At 36.0% G+C, this 21,574-nt stretch overlaps 1 protein-coding gene and 2 pseudogenes across 1 annotated transcript in view; 1 reads left to right on the top strand and 2 right to left on the bottom strand.

Moving 5' to 3' along the window:
• The first annotated feature begins 408 nt into the window (after positions 1-408).
• PIGU (phosphatidylinositol glycan anchor biosynthesis class U) overlaps positions 409-21,574 on the top strand; it is an 83,317-nt gene continuing 62,151 nt past the window's right edge. Inside the window, exons 1-2 of the mRNA XM_039864131.1 lie at positions 409-731; positions 9,679-9,743. Coding sequence (XP_039720065.1) covers positions 602-731; positions 9,679-9,743 — 195 coding nt within the window. The 5' untranslated portion in view covers positions 409-601. The remainder of the gene's footprint in view (positions 732-9,678; positions 9,744-21,574) is intronic.
• Positions 6,782-6,900, bottom strand: LOC120604037 (uncharacterized; annotated as a pseudogene).
• Positions 16,599-16,714, bottom strand: LOC120604068 (uncharacterized; annotated as a pseudogene).

The following is a 21,574-nucleotide window of genomic DNA, read 5'->3' as shown; positions in this document are numbered from 1 at the left end:
CAATAGTTTCTAGAGAGGCTGTAAGAGCCAACAAGCAGCACAGTTTTCAGATAAGGGACCTGAGGCACAGAAAGGTTAAGTAACTTGTTCAAGGCTGCGAAGCTAATAAATCTGTCTACTACTCCAAAATGTATTCTCCAAGTCCAATATAGTGCCTGGCAATAGTTGGCGTTCAATAAACAATTGTAAATACATGAATACAAATTTAATATTCTTTAAAAACATCGAAGGGAAACATTTTAACATTAAAAACATTAATACAAGAGTGAAATTACTATATCTTTAAAACTCGCTCACAATCCTAAGGAGAAGACTGCCTTCACTTGTCTACTTTCAGCAGCATTCACTCCTGAGCGCTTTTACAATTCACCTGCTATTATAAGAGACGTAGCCCAAACCTTTGCTACAAGATTGAGACGCCCTGCTGTCCGTCGTCCCGCCTGCCTCGCCGCTAGGCTTTCTGGGAGTAGTAGTCCTCAATCTGGCAGCTCTCGCAGCAGCAGCGAAGCGCGCCGACCGCGAAACTACAGAGTGGCGCACAGGTCGCGAAGCTCTTCCGCCTCGCCTTCCCCTCCCTGCCGGCGCGCCAGCCCCAGCTATCATGGCGGCTCCCTTGGCCCTAGTGCTGGTGGTGGCCGTTACCGTGCGGGCGGCCTTGTTCCGCTCGAGTCTGGCCGAGTTCATCTCCGAGCGGGTGGAGGTGGTGTCACCACTGAGCTCTTGGAAGAGAGGTGAGCCACCGGCTCGAGTAGGCGGACAGGTCCTGCCTGTGCTCTCCTGGCCTCCGTGAATGGGAGGCGGGGGCAGTGGTCGCAAGCTCAAGATTCTGAGGGAACTGACCCGCTCCGGCATCCTCTGAGAGGGCAGGGGGGCGGGGCCTAAGGACGCAGCTGGCGAGGGAGGGGGGCGTAGGACTGTGTGGCGAGACGGGGGTGCTAAGGGTCGGATCTCCTGAGCGCTGGGACTCGAGGGGGTGTGTCTTACTCATGTCCTGAGCCTAGGGGTGTGGTCTGAGGAAGGGTCGGGTTAAGAAAAGGGCGTGGTGGGTGGAGTGGGAATCAAAGAGGGGCTTGGGATTTGAGGCATGATCGCTAGTGGTGCTCTTTGGTATACGGGTTGATGTGTGAGGGGTTCGCAAGTGAGAAGACCAGTCTTGTCTAGGCGAGGAGCGTGCGTGAGGTGCTTAGATGCCTATTCTTAGTTTGTGACTTACAGTGCAGCTTTTCCCACTGCTTCTTATTTCTTTCAGATCTTCATTAAACATTGTTTTATACCAATGCCTACAATGAGACAATTTGGGCAGAAGTCCTTCTAGTGAGAGAGATACAAACATATAATCATTTATGAAAAGTGTACTTCCAATGTACAGCCATTTCCTTCCTTGAAGTTCTGACCATGAAGAATGTCTTCCTTTCCGGTTTCCTAAGGATGAGGGATTTGAGCTAACTCTTGAAGGATGTAGAGTTTGGAAAGGGAGATTGAAAGAGGAGTTCTGGGTAGCTGAAGATAAACAGGATCAAGAAATGTTGAAAGATGTGAAATGTCCAAAGCAGAGGGGTAATGGGGTGGGGGTTAGGACCAGAGTTTGAAGATTTAAAAAAAAAAAACACTTTTTTTTTTCTTACTGAAGTACAGTATACATACAGTGCCTATAATAAATGTAGAACTTAATGATTTTTTACAAACTATATACACCCATGTAGCCAGCAGCCGGATCAAGAAACTGAATGTTATCAGCACAGCTGAAGTCCTCTTCCTGTGCTCAATCCATTAAATTCTAGAGTTTTTATGTTATCTCGTAGACATTTTGGAATGGCGAATGGCATAATGAATGTGTGTTTTGTGAATACTTAGAGCTAAGGTTTCTAAATAGACAATATATATCAGCGACTATAAGCCTCATTTTATTCTCCAGTTATTCAGTGTTTTATATGGTGTTATTTACCCCATTTTACAGTTGAGGAAACATATTTAGAGAAGTTAATTTGCGTAGGTTTCTCAGTTGGCAGATGGTAATAAAGGTAGTGATAATTCACATGTGTGTTGGTAAGAGCTTAGACTTGATATCTTTGCACATAATTATTTGTTAAACAAACTGAATTGTTTGTTGAAGCCACTTGCTTCCTGCTTTCTTCTAGATACCAGAAGACCCAAATATTTGGATCTCCTCCTCTCTTCTCTCTTAGCAATTTTACATACGTCTATAAAGGGCTTTTCTCATTTATATCATATTTGTTTATATTTGGTTTCTCACTGTACTATGAGCTCCTTGAAAGTCAGAACTGTCTCATTCATTCCTGAATCCTTTGTGCCTGGCATAGAGTAATTGCATAGTTACTGTTGAATACATATTGAAGAAAATGTAAGATTTGGTTAATTATAGGGCAGACAGGGTGAAGGATCCAAGATGAGGCAATATAGTATGCTGGTTAAGAGCACAGGGTTTGGGATCTTAAAAAGGGTTGTAGTCTTTCTCTGCCTCTGCCACTTACTATCTGTGTGACCTCTAACATCAGTTTTCTCATCTGTAAAATAGGAAGTTATAATATGTACCCTATTAAATGAGATAATCCATGTCAAACCTCTTAGCACGATAATGGAAGTCAAAATGGCTAATTCTAAGATTTTGTGTTTAAATAATAGAGAGAAGAGTGGTGATATTGGGTGAAATAGGTGAGTCAGAAAAGATAGCAGTGTTTGATGTGTGTATAAGGTGATAGTAAGATATTCAAAGGATTAGGTCTGGAGCTTGGGACCAGTGTCAGAGCTAGAGAAGGAGATTTGATAATTATCCATCTGGATATAATTAAGTCAGGATACTTATTTGTTTCATTTTGGGGGGTTACAACATCTGTAAGTATCACCTGTTGTAAGAATATACTTCAAGATGGGATATTTTAAAAAGCAGTTGATTGTATTAAGCCCTAAAATGCAGGCATTTAAAAATATTGAAGTAGGAGCTCTTCTGGTTTCACATGACATTTTGTTTTTTAAGTGACCAGCCCTCAGATCCAAATAGGTTTTGATTGGCTGTAATTTTTAATGGGAATAAGTGAGAAGTTATATACTTTGAGGGGATGGTTTTTGTCTTCAGATATCTGAAGGGTTTTTAATTGGTGTGTTATTAATTTTTCATGTGCAGATGACAGAGTTGCAACTCAAACTGTTCAAATTTTAATAAAAAGTGAACTTAAAATGACTACATAAGGGAACGTAGTGAAAGGGTAGATCCTGACTTTAGGCCTAGCTGGATCCAGAGACTCAACCATCTCATCATGTCTAATTCTTTTTCCATCTTGGCATTGACTACATTCAGGAAGGCTCTTCCCAGGTATTGGCAAGATTGGCCTCTAATAGCTTTTGACTTTTATAACCTTACAGTGTCAATCAAATCCAATGGAAAGAGGGCGCCTCTTCTTCGATGAGCACAACTAAAAGTCTTGAAATTGAGTCATATTGAGCTTATTTGTGTAATATGCCAATTCTTCAATTGTGGTCAGCCTGGGTCATATATCTTTACCTCTTTGGAGAGAGAGCAGCCTCCCAAACTGTGGAAGAGAGAGTTATCCCATAGGAAAATGATGATACTGTTACCAAAAGAGGGAGAAATTGATACTGGGCAGGTGGAAATAACGGATATCCATTATAATAACAAAGAGATCTTTTCTGTGCCATTCATTTCTACAGATGCATCAGTTTATTTGCTAGTCCAACTAAAACTTATACAAATGCAAGCATGTGCTTCTCAGTCCAATAAAAATAATAATAACTAACACTGATGTAATGCTTTCTACATGCCAGGCACTGTTCTAATCACTTTAGGGATGCTAAAAAACTAATCTCTAAAATGGCCCTATGATATAACTACTATTGTTCAGCTCTATTTTGTAGAATGAGAAAATTGAAGCACAGATATTGTTGCTCACTCAGTCACATAGTGTTTTATGTGACTAGCTAACAATCTCTAGGCATGTCTGTTCTACCAGAGTTCACTTATCTTGTGTAGAAATCTCTCAGGAATAATTTTGGAACCTTCTGTCATATTCTGGTATTTCCTCAGCCTTTGACCTAAAGATTAGGAGTTAGTATGGGCTTAGCTTCTTGAGTTCAGGATAGAGTCAGCTATTAGTGCTTATTTAGAAACCTACATCCCATGCAGCTTTGAGAGTCAAGGTCAGTAGGAACACTTCTGATTGCACTACTTAAAAAATTTTTTTTATTGTCAAATAAAACACACAACGATGTATTGTACAGTGAATTATTATAAGGCAAAAACGCTTTTGTAACCATCATCTAAGTAAAAAAAATGACACTCATGTGGCCCTTTTCCACATGCCACATCTCAACCACAATCCCCTCAGCCCCTCAGAAGTAACAATTATGCTGACTTATAGTAATTATATATTTGCATTTTTTGTTTTATTACCCAAATGAACATCCTTAGACACTATAGCCTAGTCTTACTCTTTAAAAATATTTTTGTCTTTTAAATCTTTCTTAATCTTTAAAGTCCCTGTCCATCCCGTCCTTTTTTTTTAAGTATTTATCTGTTGAAGAATCTAGACCATTTGACCTGTAGAGTTTCCTATAGTTTGGGTTTTCTGATTGTGTATTCATTGTACAGTTTAAGATGTTCTGTGGCCTCTGTATTTCTTGCAAATTGGCAGTTGGCTCCAGAGACTGGATACCACTAATTTTCTTTGTTTTTTAGCTTTTTATTTGAAATAATTTTACATTTACAAACTATTTGCCAAGATAGTACAAATAAAATATAAAATTAAATAAATAAAAATAAATTTAAAAAGACAGTACAGAGAGAGCCCATATACCCTTTACCCAGCTACCCCTGATGTTAACATCCCACATAATCATGGTACAGTGATCAAAACTATAAGAATAATATTGATATAATATTATTAACTAAACTATAGTTGTTATTCAGATTTTACCATTCTTTCCACTGTTTTTTTTCCCCCTGTTCCAGGAGCTGATTGAGGATCTTGTATTGTATTAGTTGTTGTGTCTCCTTATTCTCTCCAATCTGTGACAGTTTTATGACCTTGACACTTTTTATGACCTTGGCATTTTTGCCGTGTACTTGGCAGGTATTTTGTAGTATGTCCCCCAATTTGTGTTTGTCTAATGTTTTCTCATGGATTGAGATAGTGGATTTGGGGAAAGAATCCCACTGAAGTGATGTGACCCTCCCAATGCATTGGATCAGGGAGTACATCATATTGAAATGTCTTATTCCTGGTGATATTAACCTTAATCCCTTGGTTAAGGTAGTATCTACCTGGTTTCTCTACTGTAAAATTACTGTTTTCTTTTTTTAATTAATGAACATTTTGGGGTTATACTTTGGGCTGTATAATATCCCATTTCTCTTTAAGTTTTTGCTCACTACTTTTTGCATTTATAGATTGATCTTGCCTGTAACAATCATTTCTGTGGTGTTCTAATGGTGACTTTTCTGTTTTCTTTATTCTCTCTCCATTTATTAATTGGAATTCCTCTGTAAGACAGAGGTATCTTGTATGTATGTATGTATGTATGTATGTATGTATGTATGTACGTACGTATGTACGTATGTACGTATGTATATATTATATCAATATGAACTCATGAGTCTTTATTTTGTTCTCTGGATTATAATTTATTAATTTTGTTGCTCAAATTATTCCATCTTTGGCCACTGGGACCTCTTTCAGGTTGAATCCTTTGTCCTTTTGACACAGCTGCTCCCACTTTTTTCTTTTTTTTTTTTTTTTTTTTTTTTTTTTTTTAGCACTGAGTTACCTCCTGGAACCACAAAATGCTCCAGGCTTATCTTGTATTTTCCTTGGTCCAACCCTGGAATCAACTACTTTTCCAAGGAGCCCTGGTTCCTTTTATTGGAGAATGTTATTTAGAAACCAAGATCTGGAAGCTAGGTGTTCACTGCTACTGGGATGACACTGTTTCTTGGGCCCTTTGGGCTAGGAATATAAGGATATCACTTCTTTTGAACAAGCTGCATATATGTCCTTTTTGGTATGGGAAGCTCAAAGACAGTGTTTGCTTTATACTAGTGATATGCTTTTATTGTCACCCATAGGAAAAGTGCAACAGTGTATTAAATAAGAATTCTTGCTTTCTGGGATTTATCACTTAAGAATTGACTCTATCAAAAAAAAAAACCAAAAAAACAAAAAAAACTTATGTTTTAGAATATTTGGTCATAATCAAATAGCTTTTATGGTCAACTGTTGGATAATAATCCTATGAAGCAGAAGTATTATTCAGTTGCTCTGGTTTACTATTCTTGGGTTGTATTTTGAGAGGCAGGTACTCTAGGGAAAAGAATGGCTTAAAGCTGTGGGTTGTTTGTTTGTTTTTAATTGAAATTTTTTTTAATCCGAACAGGCATTTTGTGAAACCTACTTTAAAATGTTTCCAGCAAAATATTGAAACATTGTTTTATGTAATAAAATATAGGGTCTCTGGTTATTCTTTTACACATGGAATAGATTTACTATTATATTCTAGAGGATTTTGGTACTCTGTAGCTCACATGTTCTCAAGCACACTGAAGGCCATGCCAAAGTTTTCAATCACATGCACCAAACTAAGAAAAATAAGGACATTGTAAGAAGTTTATCATAAAGCTAAATATATTCAAGTAAAAATATTGTGAATTTATGCTTACGCTTTTTTTTTTTTTAGGTGAGGCAAACCTTGGTTGACCTCACAGACTGCAAGGACCTTGTCAGCTTACAATCCTTTATTTTTTTATTTTTTATGCCTACAGCACCTGGTCTTCCTAGGTGGTCTCCCATCCAAGTACTAAGCAGGCCTGACCCTGCTTAGCTTCCAAGATCAGCCGGGATCAGGCTTGTTCAGGGTAGCGTGGCCGTAGGCTGCTCTTATGCTTTTAATGTTATAGATGATTGTAGTAAATGTTAGTGTTTTTTTTTTTTTTTAAATATTTTTATATGAGGTTGACTCTTCTTCCAGATCAATTATCTATTAAATACTATATGGTCATATTTAATCATCAAGGTAGCAGAGCCACATTCCAAGGAGTTGCCAGAAAACACATTAACAAATTCACCAGTGTGCAGTATCTAGCCAAAATATATCTGAGAAAAATTACATTTTAGACTATTGCCTGAAAGGTGTGCAGTCTTTTTCTAGCTATGTAACCCAGAATTTCAGTCTGGAGTAAACCAGTGCAGACTGATGTTCCTGGACAGCATCTTACTGGTCCTCTGTAGAGTTGCTTTTACTGCTCTGTGGTAGGATGCCATTGGTTTAGATTGAGAGTTGCCTTGTGAAGTGGTCTGATGAATCATCTTCATGGGTCTCTAGTAAAGCTGTTAGTGAAGGGTTTAATAGTTGTGTTACACAGCTTCTTTATTTGGCTCCTTAAGGGAAGTTTCTTTCTGGTCCTAGTAGAAGGACTAGTTACAATTTGCTCAAGCCATAGACTTTGTTTTATTTTATAGCCACCGTGAATTGCGAAAACTGATTAGGCTTCTTTCTAGGTTGGCTCTGTAAAGTTTAAAGCCATATTTATGGCCCATTTATTACAAATATATAGGTTTTTTTTTAATAGGCTTTATCACTTCCATTCTGTTTATTTATTTATGCTTAAATAGGGAATTCATTCACATGGTTTAAAAATCAAAGGCACAAAAGGCTATATGGTTAAAAGGCATATTTCCACCACTTTCCTATAACCATCCAGTTCTGTTCCCTGAAGGGAACAGTTTCTCATATATATCAATTTCTTATATATATTTATGAGATATTTTATGCATTTATAAGCTTCTATATTTTATAGGTTTTCGTGGCTGTTTTATGTTTATTCTTATCTTTCACTAATTTTTGTTTCTTTTTAATAATTATAAAGTAATACATACATTGCTAAAGATTCAGAAAATAAAGAAAAGATAAAAGAAACTAAACATCTTCTGTAATCTTCTCCCCCAGAGATGGTCACTGTTAACAATTTTTTTGTTTTTTTGTTTATTTTAGTGTTTGTTTTGTTTTATGTTTATTTTGAGGCATTTGTCTTTAAATACATATTCATTCTCTCTCAATTAAAAGAATGAATACTTATAAATATTTAAGATAAAATTTGATTGTATTTTACATACTGTGTTACGACCTTTGAGAGTATTTCATAGACATCTTAACTTCAGTAAATATACATCTGTAATATACTTTTTTATTTTAACTCAATTTTGAAATAAATTTAGATTTTCAAAAAAAGTTGCACAAATATACATTTTCTGTTTACCTTTCATCCAGCTTCTTCTGGATATAAGATATCATCTTAAATAACCATAGTACAGTGATCTAACCAGAAAATTAACATTGATACAATACTATTAACTAGTCTACAGACCTAATTAGAATTTTACCAATTGTTCCACTAATAACCTTTTTCTCTTGTCCAAGATCCAATCCATGATCCCACATTGCATTTAGCTGTTATGTATCCTTGGTCTCTTCTAATCTGGGATACTTACCCAGACTTAACATTTTTAAAGAGTTCTGGTCTGTTATTTTCTCTCTTGATTTGGGTTTGCCTGATGTTTTCTCATGATTAGATTGAAGATCTGTTTCTTTGGCAAATATAACCACATTTTTGGCATAAGGACCACAGAGGGTTTTTATCTCCATCTCAGTTAATCATATCATGAGGTACTTGATGTTGATAACGTTACCTGGTCATTGCCTTACTGGTGATGTAAACTTCAGTCACTTGATTAAGGTAGTGAATGCCACGTATATGCACATAAAATTCTTATTTTTCCCCTTGCAGATATTGTTTCTCATCATATTTTACCCACTAATTTTAGTATCCATTAATAATACTAGCCTTTTAGAATTATAGGGTCTATCATATGTGGCTTTCTATTTTCATCTTTTCAACTACATATAATACTTACAATTTTCCATAAGGAAGAGACTTCTTTTTTCTTTACTTATTTATTCAATTAAGTCATAGCATGATTTTTAACTATAAACTGTATCAGTCTATCCATTCATCTATATTTATATACATATAGCATAATTTATTTAAGTAAATCTCCATTAATGGACATTGAGATTATTTTTAATTTTTCAGTACTCTGAGTGTGATAATGAACATACTTCTTTGGGCACTTGCCCAATTATTTCCCTAGGATAAATTGCCTTAAGAACAATCATTTCTGGGTCAAAAAGCACACACTTAAAAAGTACATATTTCCCTGAGGAAAAGTTAATACGATTAACACTCAAGACATATGAGAATAGCTGCCTCTTTCCCCAACCTATGGACAACATTTTTACCAGCTTCTAATTTGTTATCTTACTGCGTTTTAGAATAGAGCAGAATATATATAAATGAAACACTTTTTAAAGTAAATGGAAGTTACAAGGAAATCACAGGAAGCCTGTAGTTAATATAAAATGTTCTTCTAATGAGTGCTTCCCACAATGGAAAGGAATACTCTATATGGAAGAAACTTCCCCATTATCAGAAAAGTTCAAATCAAAACTTAAATCCACTTGCTGGGAATGAGGTAAAGAGGGTTAGATAAACTGTAAGGCCCTTCTTGGTCCTTGGAAAATCTAACACTTTGGTTTATGGACATCTCCATATGTCTCTGAAGTAAGAGTGAACTTGGATGTTTTACTTTTCAGTGGTTGAAGGCCTCTCACTGTTGGACTTGGGAGTGTCTCCATATTCTGGAGCAGTATTTCATGAAGTAAGTATTCTTGTTTTTCTGTTGTTGTTTTTTTTTCTTGGTACTAAGAGTAATTTATAGCCACAGATACCAAAGCTTAACCTCTAGTTAGTACAGACATTTTAAAAGATCTATTTTTGAAAATCATATTTAGAAACAGCTCTTTTTAAAGATGTCCTTCACATAAGAAAGTTTCACGATTGCAGTGGAAATGATCCAGATTAAGATTGTACTTTGGAAAGGAGATGAGAATCCTGTAGATGTTACCATTTTTATTGACAAGTAAATAGTTAACAGTTCCCAGTCCGTGAATAGGTTAATCGACATGTAATTGGTTCTTTGGAACATACTTTTCTGTGAAAACTATGACAGCAATGTTGGTTTCTTAGAAAGCCAACAAAAGCCTATTTAAGCCATAAAGTTAGTTCTTAAGAATAGTAAAATTGGGAGAAAAAAAAAAATGGTGTAGATGATAGAGGCTTTGTTCATCCCTCTGGCGACCAAATCAAAGTTGTGACAGAAACAAGGAGCAGCAGCAAGGAAAAATCGCCTGGGATCTAGAGGAAGAAGCCATACAACTAGGGAGAGGTCCAAGAAAGCACCCTGGAACAGCAGAACGTTTGACGGGGCAAGGATGCGAGGCTGTCCAGTCCCGGGTGGCTGAGTGAGACAAAGACAGTGGCAGTGGCAGTAGCAGAAGCCTCTTAAAGGGGCTGCGTCTGCAGGCGGATTTTCCCGGTGACGGACCTGCTCACTCTGATCACCAGGGCCTATTCGGCTGCGCACAGGAGGCACCAGGGACTTACAGGGAGACATTGTCAGAGTGAGGCCAAGGCAAGACTCATTCAGTACAGAAGTGCCGGTGGTATCCATTGTTCCCTGTTGAGCCCTTTCCCTCTATAGTGTGCGGACACAACGCCATAGCCATGATATCATCAAACTGGATAACAGAGGATGCTCTCCCCAGAGAATTCCCTGAAACCCTGTCTCCCACAACTCGCAGCTCCACCCACGCCATATCCTGGTATGACCTCAGCGAGTCTAGTGCTCCTTGCTAAGCAGCACCTAGATTCACACTGGAGGCAACTGGCCTCGGTTTCTAGTGTGGCTTTTTGAGGCAACTATAAGCACAGCATCTGTGGATTGCTTGCTGAATCTTAACAGGTGGCCCTGGAGGGGTAGAGGCTTGGAGTAAATTTGGCCTGCAACTGAACTCCTCTCAGGACTGTGCCATGGGACACTTACTTCACAAATCCACACTAATAAGACTGGGAGACTTAGGAGCTTTGCTTAGTACATAGAAACAGACATGGATAGGCAGCAAAAATAGGAAGACAGAAAAGCAGAAACCATATGACAGAACAGAACAAAGATCCAGATATAAAGGAGTCAGGTAATCTAACAGATGCAGAGTTCAAAACACTGGTTATAAAGATGCTCAATGAACTTTTGGGAAGTGTAGATAAATTCAGTGAGAACTTCAACAAAGATAAAAAACATAAAAATGGAAATGGAAGTTATAAACAGGAACCAGTCTGAAATGAAGAACACATTATCTGAGATGAGAAGTATATTAAATGGAATAAACAAAGGAATAAACAAAGTGAATAAAGAAGAGGATCAGATGCCCTATCTAGAGGATAGGAAAGCCAATCAGGACACTCAGTCAGAATAGCAAGAAAAAGGATGCCAAGACTATAAATATAATTTAAGGAGAATATGGGACACTATTAAGACTCCAAATATTTGTCTGATTGGCGTAACTGAAGAAAATCAAGGTATTGAACAGCTGTTTGAAGAAATAATAATGGAGAACCTTCCTAATCTGGTGAAGGAAATGGACATAAAACCCCAGGAAGCTCAGAGAGTTCCAAAAAATCAGGGATCCAAAGAGGCTCACACCAAGACACATCATAATTAAAATGCCAAAGGTTAAAAGAAAGAATATTAAAAGTAGCAAGAGAAAAATAGATGATTATTTATATGGGAACATCCATAAGACTGACAGCTGATTTCTCAAAAGAAACTATGCAGGACAGAAGGGCTTGGCAAAAAGTATTCGACAGGATGAAGACCCAAGATATACAACCAAGAATACTTTATCCAGCAAAACTATCATTTAGAGTTGAAAGACAGATAAAGAGCTTCCCAGACAAAAATAAGCTAAAGGAATTTATCACCACCAAGCCAGTATTACAGGAAATGTTGGAGGGACTTCTTTAAGAAGAAAAACATGTATCAAAAACAGGAATAAAGAATGGTAACAAATACATTCCTATCAATAAGTACCTTAAATGGAAAAGAATTAAGTGCTCCAACCAAAAAGAGTGGCTGAAAGGAAAAGAAAACAAGACCCCTACATATGAAAAGGAAGGAGATGGAAAAAGATATTGCTTTGATGGACCTAGAAGGTATTTAAGTCAGATAAAGAAAGATAAACACTATATGATTTCACTTGTATGCGGAATCTAAGGAATAAAAAGAACAAACTAATCAAAAAACAGACTCACAAATATAGTGGACAATTTGACGTCAGACAGAGGGGAGGGGGTTTTGGGAGCTGGGAGAATGGGGTGAAGGGTTAAAGAAGTACAAATTAGTAGCTGATGGATCGTCATGGGGATGGGGAGCACAGCATAGGGCATGCAGTTAGCATTAATACGTTGGCTAGGTGGAGGGTCAGGGGAAGGAGGGTGCAATTAGGGGGATGATTTTATGAACTATATAAATATCTAACCAATATACTATATACTTGAAACTAAAAGAATAAAGGAAAAAAGAATAGTAAAATCACTCTTAGTTCACCATCATCTCTTGCTTGAGTTACTGCAACAGCTTCCTGACAAGTCTTTCTACATTGTCTTGCTCCTATATTCTGCAGTCAGAGCCATCTTTCTGAAATGTGAATCTGATTTTGTCACTGTCCTATTCAGTACCTTTGAATGCTCACCACTGACCCCAGGATGAATTCTAAACACTCTATGGGACATACAGCTCTGTGGGCCCTGCTTACCATGTCAACCATATTTCTTTCCACTCTTCCTTTCCAATTCTTATTGGCCATGTTTTAAAATAGTAGTCTTCTGATTTGACAATTTAACCCCCAATTTTTACAGTTGTCTCCCTTATACTTACTTCGAGAACAATTTTTTTGTTCTTCTGTCTAGTTTTTCTAAAGCATTGAACTTGGTTCTCATGGAGACTGTCTTTGCATTTATAATTCATTATCTTTGTACTCCTATCTAATAAAACCACAATAACATGAACTACTAACAGAAGTAGATTAGGATTCAAGAGACTCAATAAGCACACAGTTCAGTTATGGGAACAGATGATGTGGGCATACAAAAGACTAGCCCACTAGCTATGAGAGCTCATTGTGCTGTAGGCCTTGGCCAGTGTGTTTTCTAGACAGAATAAGAATCCCCTGAGAGAGTCCTGGCATACTTTCATTATGCTCCAGCACCATGTTTTCTGTTACCTATGTGTCTTTCCTCTTCCTATCTCCTTATGGAGGGCCATTCTTCCCTCTTTTTGTGGTTGATTCTATATTCTGATATTAGCTTAGGTTTTACCCCTCCAGGAATCATCACTTATCACCTTAGACTAGGTTAGATGTTCCTCCTGTATTTTACAAAGCATCTTGCGCTTATCCTTTTCACGACTCATATCATACTATTAAAATGGCCTGTGTTGTTTTGCCCATTATAACATATGCTCTTCAGAACAAGTACTGGCACCTTTTCATCAGTTATTTTTCAATACAGTGTGTAGCTCTATATCTGCATGTGTATTCCAATTCCCTTCTCCCTTCTCTCTTTCCTTTAATAAAGATTTATTAAGTATGCACCAAATGCCAGCTATGCTGAGAGGCATTAGGGATACAGAACAAGATACATTCTCTGGCCTTGTGGTATTTTTATTCCTGAGAGAAACAGACAGTGAGTTAGTAAAAAAGAAACATTTCAGAACAAAGAATATCACCAGGGATAAAGAAGATCATTTCATCACAACAAAGGTGTCAGTTCATCAAGAGAACATAGCAATTCTCAGTTTCAAAATACATGAAGACTGATAGATCTGCAAGGAGAAATAGACAAATCTACAATTATAGTCAGAGATTTCATTGACAGAACAAGCAAATAGAAAATCAACAAAGATATAGAAGACTTGAATAACACTGTCAGTCAACTTGACTTTATTGACATTTATAGAACATTCCATCCAACAACAATAAAACACATAATATTTTCAACATGGAACATTTGTAAAACACCATATTCTCAGCCATAAAACAAGACTCAATAAGTTTAAAATGATTGAAATCATGCAGAGTATATTCTCTGATCACAATGGAACTAAATAAAAAATCGATATCAGAAAGAAATCTAGAAAATCCCCAAATATTTGAAAACTAAGTAACATATTCCTGAATTACTGACAATCGAAGAAGAAATCAGAAGGGAAATTAGAAAGTATTTTGAACTGAATGAAAATGAAAATGCAACCTATCAAAATATGTGGGATGTCACTAAAGTAGTAGTTGGAGGAAATTTATAGTGCAAAATGCCTATATGAGAAAAGAAGGTCTCAAATCAAAGACCGCAGTTCTACTTTAAGAAATTAAAAACAAGAAAATAAATGTAAAGTAAGCAGAATAAAAGAAATAATAAAGATCTGAGTAGAAAAAAATAAAATAGAAAACAAAAACAATAGTGAAAAATCACTAAAACAAGTTAGTTCTTTGGGATGAACAGTAAGATTGATAAACTTTTGGGAATGGTGGATATATTCACTATCTTGATTGTGGTGTTGGTTTCATGGGTATATACATCAGTTGAAATTGATCAAATTGTACACTTTAAACATGCAGTTTATTTTATACAAATTTTTTCTCCATAAAACTGAAATGAAAAAAAAAAAGATTTCAGTTAAGTTGTAAGTACATGTAGAAAATTAAAGCTGAGTAAACTGGTAAAGAATGATAGTCATATGTATGTCGCTGTTTTCGATAGTGTATTGAGAGAAGGCATTCTGAGGAAGTGAAATTTAAATAAGAGATCTAAATGAAGTTAGAAAGCTACATGATGGTCCTGATTTGAGAATGAGCTTGGCGTTGTGAGTTTCAGAAAAATGGCCAGTGCTGCTAAGGCACAATGAGCAAAGAGGAGAATAATAGAGATAAGTTGTGAGAAGTAGTTAGGGACCAGATTATATAGGACTTTTTATAGACCTAGTTAGGAATTTGGATTTTCTATCTATCTATCTATCTATCTATCTATCTATCTATCTATCTATCTATCTATCTATCTATCTTTTAAAATATAATTATTTTTAATATCGCTTCCTCAGTGGTTATTTATTTATTAAATTGGAATTATATTCTTCATCTTCTTCACTCTTTCTCATATTCTTCAGTCCTGGCCTTTGAGAGAGACAAAAACTTAGTACAACTTTTCACATCTTCTTTTTCTTCAGCACCTACAGTAAGAAACTAGATCTGGAAATATATTTATCCTCTGGCACAGGAACCTTCAGGATGTTAAGCTTCTTCTCAAAGCCATGTGCCAAGCTGGCCTTCACCACATTGGCCTTGTAGTAAGCCCAATAGAAAGCAAGTGGAGTCTCAGGTAAGAGTAGCCAACCTGGAGATAAAGATCTCATTCTAGGATTTCAGGAAGTTAGCAGTGACCTTTAGATCTCAGGTTATGATCTCCCCAAAAGCTTCCCAGTCAATACCTTTTAGAGCACGTTTTCATCCAGCCATCCTGAGATCCTTTACCAAACCTAGTGGCCTACAATAGCAAGTAGATTTTATTTTTACTGTGCTGGGACGACATGGGAGACTTTTAAACCAGAAGAGAAGTATTCATATTTATTTTACATTTAATAAATATTGCTGTGGATACTGGGAGGGAAATTGACTCTAGGGACGAGAGGTAAAAGCAGGGAAAATTATTAGGATACTTATACAATAGTTTAAACAGAATGATTGTGGTTTGGAACTAGGATGGTATCAAAGATGGAGATTAGGTTCTTTTAAAAAGTGTTTAGATTCTAGTTATCATTTTAGAAGTAGACTTGTTTAAAGATGTGAGATGTGAAGGCAAGAGAGGTTTCAAGGATGCAATACAAAGATAGGCTTTTGTCCTGAGCAATTGAATGAGTGGTGGTATTATTTAATGAGATGAAGCATATTAAGGTTTTAGTGGGGTGGGAAATAAGAGTTCTGATTTCACCATGTTAAGTTTGAAGTGCTAATTAGATATCCAAATGGCTATATTAAGGCAAATGGCTATACAAACATGAAACTCAAGAAGAAAGGTCCAGGCTGGAGGTATAAAATTGGGAACAGTGTACAGATGACATTTGAAAACCTTGGACTGGATGTGATCACCTAATATGATAGCCAACCTCCAAGATGGACCCAGAGATTTCCAGCTTCTGGTATTCACACTTGTGCAGTCCTCTCTCACATTGTACCAGAGTTGGTCTATGTGACCAAAAGAATATGGCAGAAGTGATGTCACTTCCTAGATTAGGTTATAAAAGGTATTGCAAATTCCATCTTGACTTTCTCTTTTTTGGATCACTTGCTCTTGGGAAAGCCACGTCATGACCAACCTTATGGAGAGGCCTTTATGATAAGGAACTGAATCTTCCTGTCAACAGCCAAATGAGTAAGCTTGGAAGCAGATATTTAAGCCCTTTTAGAGACTGCAAACTCAGCCGACAGCTTGACTGAAACCTCATAAGAGACTGTACCAGAACCACTCACTTAAGCCACTCCTGGATTCCTGACTCTCAGACACTGTGTGAGATAATAAATGTTATTATTATTATTATTATTATTATTATTATTATTATTATTTTTTATGCCTACAGCACCTGGTCTTCCTAGGTGGTCTCCCATCCAAGTACTAACCAGGCCCAACCCTGCTTAGCTTCCGAGATCAGACATCAGGCTTGTTCAGGGTGGCATGGCCATAGACCATGAACCGTGGCTCCACTGGGGCGTGAACCCAGGACCTTCTGTGTGTAAAGCAGACACGCTAACCGCTACACTATGGAACCATGTCCAAATGCGTGTTTTTTTAAGCTCTTAAGTTTTAGGATAATTTGTTACACAGATATAGATAAGTAAAATACATAGGGAGTGAATTACATAAAGAAGAATACCGAGACCTGGAGTACTTCCATACATCGAGGTTAGGAAGGGGATGAGGACCTAGGAAATAAAGCTGAAAAGGAGGAAAATTAAGAGAATGTAGTTCATGGGAGCCAGATGAAGAAAATGCTTCAAGGAAGGAATAAAGACAATATCAAATGGTATTGCAAGGTTGGAAAATTTTGGACTGAGGATTGATGATTGATTTGCCAAAATTGAGATCTTTGAAGACTTTGGCAACAGGATTTTCAGTGGAGTATAGGGACAAGAGACTGATTGAAGGCAGAGACAGAATTTTGGAGGAGTTTTGCTCTAAAGGGGAGCCGAGAAAGGAGGGTATGGTAGTTGCGGGGAGATGTCTAGTGAAGACTTTAAATATGAGGATCTGTATATTTGGTTGCTGATGAAAATAATCCTATGGAAAGAGGAGTTGGTAATGTAAGACAGGATAATTTTATGAGCAGTATCTTTGAGGAGGCAAGAAGGAATGGGATCTAGTTCATAGGTGGAGGATTTGGCTTAGATAAGAAAGGAAGTGCATTGTTGTTAATAAGAGACAGATGGAGAATATAGGAATAGATATAGGAAATTGGTCAACTAACTGGGTAGTGGATAAATAAGGTGGTTCTCATTTAATTGTTTCTTTTCTTAGTGAAATAAGAAACGAGGTTGTCGGCTGAAAGTGAGAGGTGGGGAAGAAAATTGGAAGAGGTAGAGAAGAGGGGATGATGTAGAATAGTATTTTTAGAAAGAATATGTTGAATGTATAAATGCAAGAGCTATATCTAGCCACTTAACCATACTTTAAAATGTTAAAATATTGCTTTTCTGGAAAAATGCATTCTTAGATACAATGAGGTTGCCCAGAACACATTCTCACTCGTGTGTGTGTGTGTATGTAAAGGCATGAGTTAGTAATTTCTAGCTACAAGAAGCATGTTAACTGTCTTTACTTGTATAAGGTAACCCCTTTAGGACTGTTAACTTTTAAGAATTTTGAATTAAGGAGCAAGAACAGTTGCTTCTCCTGAACACAGTGGGAACAACTTCAAACTCAGAGTCCCTTGCTTCTTATTCCTGAATATGGGTTAATTTGATTATAAGTTGGGTGTTTATAAATCAAGAGCTACCTATATTTTAATATAATTTCTTTAAGTAATAAAATATAAAGAAAATTATGTCAAGTAAAATGAAAAGGATACTTTTGAAAAGAAAGTTCATCATTGCTTTGCATTATTTCTTAATATTCAGCAGATTTTATTATCTAGTTCTTAGTAAAGTGTAAGCATATGTGAAAGTGGAGAAGGAAAATCTGTACAGGAGAGAAAAAAGGAATTTAGCAACCACAGGTGATATTTTATGACTGCCTTCAACACATGTTTCTGTGTTCTATGTTTAGCTGAATAATGATAGTTAAATTGTAAGTTTATTCATATATACCCTACCCTGATTGGGAGTGGTTGCCCAAATGGAGATATAACATAGAGACAAATTATATTCATGTATGCTTCTCTATAATAGTATTAAACTAAGTGCTGCATAAACATTAGTTCATTATGGAAACCAGCCCATTTACCGATAAGACTTTTTGAGGACTATTTGTTCTGATATTCTTGAGACTGATTTAGAGCCATTCTAAACTATCTGAAGCATCAAAACACTTTGAAAGGAGGCTATTGCTAATATAAATATCAAGTTACTACTTCTTACTAACAAAGATAAATGAAAAAAAAAAAAAGACTCCATTAGTAGATAGTTGTAAAAGCTTAATCCTTTTAGAACCTTGAAAGGCAAAGCTGATGTCCCTGTTTTCAAAAAGATAAAAAGTTTATCTCAGGTAGCTAACATATTGAGGTTTACTGTATGCTAGTCACTATGCTAAGTACTTTGTGCACAATTACCACTTTATCCTACAAGAGCCCTGTGAAATAGGTCATTATTCCTATTTATAGCTGAGGAAACTAAGGCTCAGAGGGGAAAACAACTTGCCCAAAAGTACTCAGGTAGAACCTGGTTTTAAAGCTGAGTCTGACTCCAAAGCTTTGTTTTTCTACCATACTAGCTTGTTCTCACTAAAAAACTGTCAGTGACTTTTATAATATTATAGGACACATATTTGTATGTGGTTGGGGTTGGAAAGAGGTGCTCCTGAGTCACCAGCATGGGCTCACTAAAACCAAGTCTGGCAATTTCTTTGTGGTTCTGGTGGATTGGTGAACTGACTTGTAGTAGCAGACCAACACTATTGCTTAGAGCAATTAGAAAAGCAGGACAAAATAACATGTGTTTGAAGGCATTGGAAAGTACCAAGATAGCCAGGACTCGAGGGGCCAAGATCTCAGAGAGGAAAGTACAAAAAATGAGACTGACATTCTGAGCAGATTTCTACTTAATGCATTTACCAGCGGGTAAGAGGCACAATCTGAGAGGCAGAGAAACAGAACAGAAATTGGCTAGTAAGGGTTTAAGGAGCTATTGGCAATTTCATGGTGCTTGGGAAATACAAATTCGAGTGCATGGCCAACTGAAGTGGCAGGGCCTGGTAGAGAATTTGGCTTCCAGAAGAGTAGACCACATTATAGACTAGTCAGTCTTACAAAGACTGAATCCATCTTCTAATTAGCTAAATCTCTAATTAGATTAATGTGATATAATTCTATTCTAATTGCTTGCCAGAAGTTTAGAGAAATCCTTTCTGGAGGAAAATAGCCTCATCCAGAATCTCTGCAGTTTTTCATTCACGATGTTCACTATTCAATCAAAAAGTACCAAGCATAATAACACAGAAAAAAAGGCAATAAAAACAGATTCACAGATGATATAGATTTCAAGTTATCAAATTTGGACTTTAAAAATAACTGCAATCAATGATTAATATGTTCGAAAATAAATGGCAAGACAAGAATTTCACCAGGGAACTATAATATATAAAAATGAATCAAATGCAAAATAGACATGGAGATATAAAGTTAGGCATGAGGAAAATAGTTAACAGTATTGTAATAAATATGTAAGAGGTAATAGGGGTACTAGATTTAGTGGGGTGATCACTTTATGAGTTATATAGATCTCTAAATCACTATGCTGTACAATTGAAACTGATATATTATTATATGCCAACTATTATTGGAAAAAACTCATTGAACTGTACAATGTAAATATGAGCAACTAATTGTTTATTATATTTCAATAAAGCCAGGGGGAAAAAAGATGCAACAACAACAACAAATACACACACACACACACACACACACACACACACACACACACACAGAGATATATATACATATACATACATATATATGTATATATATATTATTGAAGCAGATCAAAGATTTAAGCAAATTAAAAAAAATGAATCAAATGGAAATTCTAGAACTGGAAAACATAATAAATTAAGAATGCAATAGGTGATTTTAATAGCAGATTACTCAAAGCTAAAGAGAGGCTTAGTGATCTGGAAGATAGGTCTATAGAAAATATCTAGACTGAAGCTTGGAGAGAAAAGGATAGAAAACATAGGGAGGGAAAAAAGCCCATAAAAACTCCATGAGACACAGTAAAAAAGGTTTAACATACATACAAATGGAGTTCCAGAATAAGGCAGAAACAATATTTGAACAAATTAGTGGCTGAACAATATGTATGAAAGATTTAAACTTAAGAAGCTCTATGAACCCAAGCAGGATAAATTCAAAGATAAACGTACATCATAATAAAACTGCCCCAAATCAAAAACAGATTAAAGCAGCCAAAAAGGGTATGATCTTTAAAGAACAGTAAAATAGAAACTAACTTTTCAACAAAAATGGTGGAATCCAGAAGACAATGGAAAGTTACCATATAGTGCTGAAAGAAAACATCTGCCAACATAGAATTTTATAGTATGTGAAAATATCTTTCAGAAATAAAGGCAAAATAAAGATATTTCCAAGCAAATAAAAAATTAATAGAATTTGTTGCCAGCAGACTTGCATTTAAAAAACACAAAAAAGGCAGAGGATTGGTTATGTCCTTGACGACATCATGGAATATATGAAAAAATAAATAACAATGGAAAAGGTAAATATGTGGGTAAATCTAAATAAATATTGACTATAAAATAATGTCTTGTGGGTTTAATATATGAGAAAAAAGTTAAAACAACAATAGTAGAAAAGGCTAGAAGAAGCTATATGGAGTTAAAGTGTTCAAAAGTCTAGGGAGTGGTAAAAGTAATTTATATCATACTCTAATTAAAGTCAATGATGTATGTCATAACCTGTAGGTTAACTACTAAAAGGATAGTAGCTATATACATCACCAATAAGCTAATAGAGGGGAAAATGGAATAATAAAAAATATGCAGAAGCAAGCAAGAAAGGAGAGAAAAATAGCATAGAGAAAAATGAGACAAATGGAAAATTAAATAGTAAGATGATAAATTTAAACACGAATATATCAATCATTACATTAAATGTGAATAGACTAAAAAATTCAACTAAAAGATAATGATTGTCAGATTGGGTTAAAGAAAAATAATTATATGCTGCTTTTAAGAAATACATCTTACATTAAGGACACAAAATAGAAAGTAAAAATAGGAGAGAAGATGTATCATGCAAACATTAACCTAAAGAAACTGATGTAGCTATACTAATATTAGATAAAGAAGACTTTATGGCAAGAAACATTACTAGAGGTA

Source organism: Pteropus medius, unplaced genomic scaffold (genome assembly GCF_902729225.1).
Source record: "Pteropus medius unplaced genomic scaffold, Ma_sr-lr_union100, whole genome shotgun sequence".
In the NCBI taxonomy this organism is placed as follows: Eukaryota; Metazoa; Chordata; class Mammalia; order Chiroptera; family Pteropodidae; genus Pteropus; species Pteropus medius.
The sequence above is the reverse complement of the archived record's forward strand: the minus strand, read 5'-3'. Positions and strand labels throughout refer to the sequence as shown.